Consider the following 7,817-nt stretch of genomic DNA (forward strand, 5'->3'; position numbering starts at 1 on the left):
CAAACAAGACTGTTGCCAAACAACACTGTTGCCAAATCCCTAACGGGCCTGCTCTGCTGGGGCCTCACCCCCCGAGTGTTGAAGGGTGCACCCAGGTTTTGCAGGAGTATTTGCCGCACTGGAAGGGTCTCTGCGAAACGAACTCCATTGCAGTTAGAATTGTTTCAGAGCAAGTAGATAGATGTTACCTGGTTCTCTTGAAACTTAGTAGAAAGCTTCACTAGTTGGTGATTAATTTTTATGGTGTTCTCTTTAACATAGAAGAAGATACTGCCAACTTAAGATTTTAAAACAACTCTTGTACAGGTGAGAAAATTCAGCAGCATTTTGCCTTACGTTGCAAAGTGGGGAGTTTTCTCCTGAAATGGGCTACTGTGTAAACTATGGGTTTGCAGCTACCAGCAGTAACAAATAACAAGTATTTTTAAAGCAGTACTAGAACTGGAGCACTCCTGTATTTCTAATTGTTAGCCAGTCTTTGTTTCCAGAGAATAAGGAATTTTGAGAAAAGGAGACAGGTCTTTGAAATGACATATGCTTTCCACCTTCATCTCAGTACCTTCTTTCGAATAACAGAATGATGAAAAAAAAAGTGTTCTTTTTCTGCTGAGGCAGTCACTCCTCCTGATCAAGAGAAGCATGCTGCAAATTGGAAACAAAACGGGACTGAAGTTCTGTGCATATTAAAAGCGAATGCATGAGGGGTATGAAAGTGGGTGCAGATGTTAAAGTGCCAAAAGGGAAAGCTATATTTTAGGGTACTACAGTAAGAGACAGCGCATGCATTCCTGTCCGTGCACACCGGGCCCATCCGAACCCCGATCCCTACGAGCACCAGCACTGGGCAATGTACCCGCCCGTGGCGCCCGTCCCCCCCCGCAGCTCCTGCAGGCTCAGCCCCCCGTGGCTGGGGTTCGGCCCCAGCCCTCACCAAAGAGCCGCAGGGGGTGCCCGGGGCAGCCGTGCCTGGCGCAGGGCAGGGAGGCAGCGGGGCGAGGGCGTTCCCCACCCGCTGCCGTGGGCTTTCCCGGGTCCCATATAAGAGCCCAGAGGACAGGGGGGACCCTGGCCGGGGGATCCGCCCGGGTGCTGCGGTGCCATGGAGGCGGCCGAGGCCACGGCGAAGGCACTGCGAGCACCCAAGTGCTCCCGCTGCCGCAACCACGGCTTCGTGGTGCCCGTCAAAGGCCACGCCGGGCACTGCCGCTGGAAGCTGTGCCTGTGCGAGAAGTGCTCGCTCATCACCGAGCGGCAGAAGATCATGGCAGCCCAGAAAGCCCTGAGACAGCAGGAGACCGAGCCGCCAGCCAGGGCAGGCGCAGAGCCCGTTCCGTCGGGTGAAGGCCGTGGGGCGGCAGGCCGGGAGGACGGTGCCCCCGAGCACTGCAGCCACGAGAGGAAGAAGGGTGCCCAGCCCGACAGCGCCGGCAAGGGCACGGCATGCTGGGGGCCGCCGCCACCTCCCTTCATGGACGACGGTAAGGACCTGTCCGTAAAGCCTCTTCCCAGATCTTCCTGTGTTCTCCTCTTTCCCCTATCAAACGCTGCCACTTGTGCACTTCGCTGATTCCTCAGGCTCCGGCTGCCCGGAGAGCCGCTCCTCTGTCTGTCCCGCTTTCTTTCCCCAGCGGGCACCGGGCTGGCGTGTTGGATCATCACGACCCTGGGCAGCTCCGCAGCGCGGGGCGAGAACAACGTGCTCGGCCTCGCCGGCCCTTGCGAGCTCGAAGCTTAAGCTAGTGGCTTTTCACTGAGAGGGAAATCAGTCTGGGAGTGCAACCAAACTGGGTCTGCTCCACATGTTTCTCTGAGTGCTGTCGCACTGTTTATAAACTCACAGGCACAAGACTGCAACAACAAAAATGCTAAAAAACTCAGCGATGGCAGGTAAATGGGGAAGGTACTGCTACAGCTGTCTAAAGCATTTTATGGTAGCAGTGTAAAAAAAAAGACCTTTGGCCTTAATTCATACCTGTAGTAAAACCGAAATTTGGCTGGAATGACTTGATGTAAAAGTGCATTTGGTATTTAAGAGAAGGGCATAGACTTTGCAGGTGGAGCAGTTGTATGGTCTGTCATCTCTTAAATTGCTTCCTTTAATAGAGTCTTTCATGTGACTTGTCTAGTTTATTACTATGTATTATGGTAACTCCATTCTGTTGCTATAATAATGTTACAGAAATCCTTCCTGATTGCAGTAGTCATGAATCTGAGTCTCTGGAGAGTTGGCAGCCTGCAAGACAAAATGTTGTCCTGAGAAGCCATGGGGAAGGACTTGTTTTGGACATCTGTAGTCGCCACAGATTACTGTCAATAACTTCCCATTTTTAGCTTTGTTTTGGAATAAAATTGTTTATAGATGACAGTAGCTACACAGATGTCTGTCAGTCCTTCCCTTAACATTTTTAACCTGCTGACCAACTTCAGAAAAAAGATTAGGCACAAATTACGGTACTCCAGAAGTAAACTTACTTTCAAAGGAAATTCTTTGCCTTCTCTACCAATCGGAGGACCGGCAGACAAGGAAGAAGACCCTATTTACATTCAAATAGCCACTCTACGTCTTTTCTTAAGACTTCGGAGAGGCCATATAAGATTCAAGATGCAAGATAAAAAGTGAACCGATTTCTGCTTCTGAAGTTGCCTGTGTATGACCCTAAAACTGAGCGTGCTGTAAATTAACTTAAGAAGTGACAGATAGGACTCCATTATTAGAACTCGAAAGTTAGAACTCTGCTGTTTCTGTGGAATTTTAAGTGCCACTAGAGTCGAAAGTTAAGGCAGGTTGTTTTGCTCCTGCTGATGTACTGAAAGAATAAGATTCTGCAGACACTGCTTTACTAAGGACAAACTTTCCAGTGCACAAGGCAGAAAAGAATGCAGAATAACTGCATTACAGTGTCGTCTGGTGTACCTTTCCTTAGTTCCTGAAAAAAATCACAAAATCATGGGGAGCTAAACATGAAACCAAAGGACCAGATTTTCCTGAGAGTGGAATTTGCTCCTGCAGCTACTTCTACATAACTGCATAAAATTACATGGATATTTTTATTTGTTCTTTTCTCATTGTTTCCTAGCTCACCCTGCTTTTCCTCCAGAATACACTGTCAATCCAGAATACCTTGAGAGAGAAATCCCGAAAGTGTACCCTGGGTGTTCTGGGGTATATCCTTACCACCCATTTTCCCTGGGATTTGCCATCAATGAGTCAAGCAGTGGGGAAGCACCATCACCTCCAGGGATATCCCTTCAGAGAGGATTCCGACACATTCCTGGCAACTGTGTGCCAGGGAATGCAACCACTGTATCGGTGAGTAGCATGCTTTTAATTACCCTTTCTAATACTGCTTTATTTTAGCTGCCTTCTCTCTGTTGAAGTAACCATGAAGACTCACGCTGCTTATCAATTACTTCACGGCATTTTGATACATTACACTGAAGAAAACATCAGCAAATGTTGATGGTAATAATCTGACTTCCTTTCAGTACAATTCATCAGTTGATGTTAAGGTAGAGTGATCTGCCTCAAGATGATAAGTAATAGATTTATTACGCTTGTATAGAAATTCCCTGGCATGTTTTAGGGGTTACTGAGAAAGAGGATGGCTGCTCCTGGTTTAAACCAACTAGTCCAATGAGATCCCAGAACAGGTCACAAGGACTTAATAGGTCAGTTTTGCTGTGACATGGTCTGAGAAGTTCTTGCTCCTCAGTTGCAGCATGTTACCCTCTGCACAGACTTCCCACGTGCCAGTATGTGCATTGACATGGCAGCATATGGACAAAAACCCAGAAATGGTCTGATCATGCAGATACATCCTGGAGAGAGTCTTTAGATGGAAGGTGATCTGCTTCACGTGTTTCCACAGGTTCCAGATGGAGCTGGAGATTTCCATCAAGGATACTACACTCCTCTGCATCAGTTCATCCCACCAAGTTTTCTGACAGGGATTCATTACATTCCAGCTCCGGTTTCACTGAACATCCTGGCTGAAACAACCAAGGAAGTACATGGTAAGGAAGTATAAGATAAGCCCTGAGAGATTCACTGTTAACCTGGTTTCAGTATCTAACCACAGAGATGGAAGCCCAAGAGACCCTGATCCTAGCTAGTTTTGACCTCTGTGATGAAGCCAGGCCTGAAGTCCTGAATCCTGGGACAGATTGTACAGCTCTGGGAAAGGCTGACCTAGGGAAAGCCAGCCTGACATGTTTGGGTTTTCCAACTGACAGGCACCTCAATCTCAGGCAGATGTCAAAGGCCCCAGGACACAGAGATATTCCAGAAAATGATCTGTTGATGTTCTCAAAAAGCAAATATTTTTCTACATAGCTAGTTTGCAGGGCATATCTTAAAAATTATTTGGCTGTATTTCAATTTAGACAAATCGTTAAAAAATAATGCGGACTAACACAACATAATTAATACAAAATTTCTTGCTCATCTGAAAATCCTAGATTTTAATTGCTGGAAAAGAAGGATTGAATCTTCAAAATCTCTTAATTCACACAGGATTTTAAATTTCGGGCATAGATTAAGTCTTTGTGCCCCTCTGTTTTAGGTCTGTGTTATGTACTGTGCCTACATGTGGACATATTTGTGACTATATTCGCAAGTTTTTCATCTGGCTGCAGTTTAGCTGTGACCACAAGAGGGTAGAGCTGCTCAGAGAATTAACCATTAATACTGGATGTGCAAATAGCCAGTTTAGTTTTAAATTTATTTTTTATTTTAGATTTTTAAAAATAATTATAAATAAATACAACTTCTCTTCTTGAACGAGAATAAAAAAATTAAGTTGTTTATGAAACAAATTACAATAATCACCCACTGAAAAATCAAGAGGGAGGAGAAATAAGAGAAGTATAATTATCTCATTTGAACTGAAAAGATGTTGATGGTGGTTATGTGGGACAAAATATAAGTTGGGGTTTTTCTGGTCTGATTCCTCAACAACATAAGGCTCGTGCAACCTCATTTTCTGTTAATGTCAGTCCTCTCATAACTCTTCAACCCATTAGCTATTTTCAGCCAAACATATCTGTTGTGATCACATGCCTACACAATATTGGTGTGCAAGGGAAGCAGATGCCTCCCACCAAAGCATTTGCTTGCAGCCATGTCGTGGTGTGTGGCTGGCTGTCACCATGCACTCAGTCCTTGACTGGTGTGTGTGTCCCTGGGCCAACAAGCAACTGCCTGCCAGTCAGCCCAGCAGTGGGGACACACTCAGGGCATCCCTGCTCCTTGTCTGGCTGGAAAGCCAAAGAAAAGGAAGCAGATGTGGTGGACAATGGGAGTATGGAGAATATGGCAGTGTGGGGGTGTATAGATATTGTAGAAATGTAAAGTTATTTTAAGATACTGATAAAGGCAGTGTGTAGGAGATACTGGTACACTAGAGGTGAAATAATATGGGCTGAGTTCGAGGGGAAGAGAGGAAAACAAGGGCTAGCCTGCAAATCAGGAAGTATGTGTGAGGATTACTGGGCTTTGTGGTTTGGAAGGGACAAAAATCTGGGGGATGCTGCAGTGGCAGAGAACATGAAGGGAGCTGTAGCTTTTCTGCTGGACTCTGAGGGAACAGGAAGGAACTGGGAGTAGCACACAAACATGGGGGACATGGAGTGAAGTTACAGTATTGCATGAGGGAAACAGGAAATCCAGTCCTGCATTGGTAGAGTGAAGTTGTACTGGCCAAAAATTGATGACAACAGGCAACTGGATAGAGAAGAAACACCAGGAGAGCAGCCTCCCCCAGGGAGCAAAGTGCCATCTAATGACCTCAGCCCTTAACACACACCAGGGAAATGACAGCCCAGGCGCAGTGCCATAGGAAACAATGCATCATGGATTGTGTTGCTCAGAGAACAATCCAGTTTCCTTCGTGCTATGGAGAAAGTAGAAATTAATTCTACTGCATAGCATTTGTGCTCCAGGATATGTAGGAATTTGCAACTGTAACCCAGTGAGGGGGGATAATTCTGCATGAGGTCATACAAAACAGTCTGGCAGCAGAAGATGCAGATGTAAAGGGAAGAGTGAAACGAATAATTCTTTCTGGAATTCAAGATGCTTGAAAAAAGAGAAAAGCTGTAATGTGTAGTGCATAAGGATGTGTTAGGATTGCATAATGTCTTTTTTTTTTCCAAAATGGAACTGACTCCAACCTGCAGTTAAACTTGGGAACATCCTTTCTCCAGAAACCTCCAGAACTGAGGTGAAATGGGCTTTCTGGAAAACTCTTGCAGGAAAATGGATATAGAAAGCCCTAGCAGGGTGACAGCTGGTGAGGAGAAATGTCTGTGATCTCTGCCTGAAAGGAAATCTCAGATGAAGACAAATAAAAAATAAAAAAATCTGAAGGCTTACCTGAAAATGCCGTTCCTAGGCTAGAAGCTGCTTCCTGAAGGATTTGAGTTAATATGAGGGCAGGGGTGGTGTGAAGTATAGACCATGTTACACAATTTCATGCAGTATTGACTGGTCATGTTACAGAGATTTGACAAACACAGGGTATGTCCAGTAGAACAGCCAGTAAAGTATCTGATGGTAGACTGATTGCAAATGGTTGGCTTTCTAAAAGAGCAAGACACAGAAAACCAAAACCCAACTTGCCTGTGAGGAGATGAGGGAGCTTTTCATGCAAATTGGCAGGTAAATACTTTATAAAATGAAATTCCCTAGTTGAATTTGAAAAAGGGACTATGAATCAGTCTGTCAAGGCCTTTGAGAATTCACAGAGTGTTAAAAAGGCATGGCACAGGTTCACTGTGGGTAAGTGGGCAGAAGTGTCTGCCTCATAACTTCTATTCCAGTGCAGCTTCAAATGTGGAAATGTGATTGATTCCAGGTGTAACAAGAACTGAAACAGGGTTTGGGGTTTTGGGTTCTTTGTTTGAGTTTAACTCTGACATTTTTCTGTTCTTCATTTTAGCTACTGAAGCTGACAGTGAGGATTCAGGGGTGGTTCATGAAGGTGACCAACCTCCTTCTTCCCCAGAATAAACACGAAGAGACCAATCTGTATATTACACACAGTAAATGGGCTGGAGGAGAGCTGAGAGCAGGCAGCACTGTTTTCATTTCTCAGTGTTAGTTAATGAGGGTAGAATAACACTTAATCACTGAGCAGTCACAACAGCCAGAAAGGGATTAGTCCCCTGCCTTACTTTATGATCAATGTTCAAACTACCAGGCTCACAGCTCTGCCTCCCAAGCACTACAAAGCCCATGTTCCTAAAAGGTTTTCCAGTGGAAGCAACAAATGATTATGACTCCAGATTTGTTCCTCTGCTGAGGTTACCTGGCTCCCAGAACATGGTCTCTGAGCCAGGTGCATTCTGCAGCATTTTCATGTTCATGACAGTAGTCAGAAAGATGTTGTTTGTATCAGTTTGCTGTAAAGGAAGTCTGGTTCTGAATGTTACAGAAGAGTTAAGTGATGTGGAGCCTGATGACTGATTGAGAGAGGATGTGAAGACAGCCTGGGTTGCTGATGCACTTGGCTGCCTAAGAACGTGATTCAGCAGGGCAAGGGAAGGGTAGGTGCTGGTCTGGAAGGGCATGGCAGGAACTCGTGGAAAGGCCTGGTGCCTCCGCGTTGTTTTCTGGGTCCTTCAGGGCACCTTCTGTGTAGTGTGTAGGTTGGGGACAAAGTTATTTGGAATCACCTCTTGTCACACAGGCTTCACATCTGACATTTTGAATGTCCTTGATGATTTACATGTGATTTCAATGTTGTTTAACTCATGACAGCTGAAACTAAGCAGTACTGTTTGTTTCTAAAGGGCTCCTGTAGACAGCTTTACACGTG

General features: G+C 45.3%; 1 protein-coding gene across 1 annotated transcript; it reads left to right on the forward strand.

Annotated features, from left to right (window-relative positions):
* Window positions 1-1,099: 1,099 nt before the first annotated feature.
* Window positions 1,100-7,009, forward strand: DMRTB1 (DMRT like family B with proline rich C-terminal 1; the record flags this gene model as incomplete). Its single annotated transcript, XM_082287398.1, has 4 exons — window positions 1,100-1,478; window positions 3,078-3,310; window positions 3,870-4,014; window positions 6,939-7,009. The coding sequence occupies 4 exons, from the start codon at window positions 1,100-1,102 to the stop codon at window positions 7,007-7,009; spliced, it is 828 nt and encodes a 275-aa protein (XP_082143524.1).
* Window positions 7,010-7,817: the final 808 nt, after the last annotated feature.

Source organism: Coloeus monedula, assembly GCF_965178545.1.
Source record: "Coloeus monedula genome assembly, chromosome: 9".
Lineage (NCBI taxonomy): Eukaryota > Metazoa > Chordata > Aves > Passeriformes > Corvidae > Coloeus > Coloeus monedula.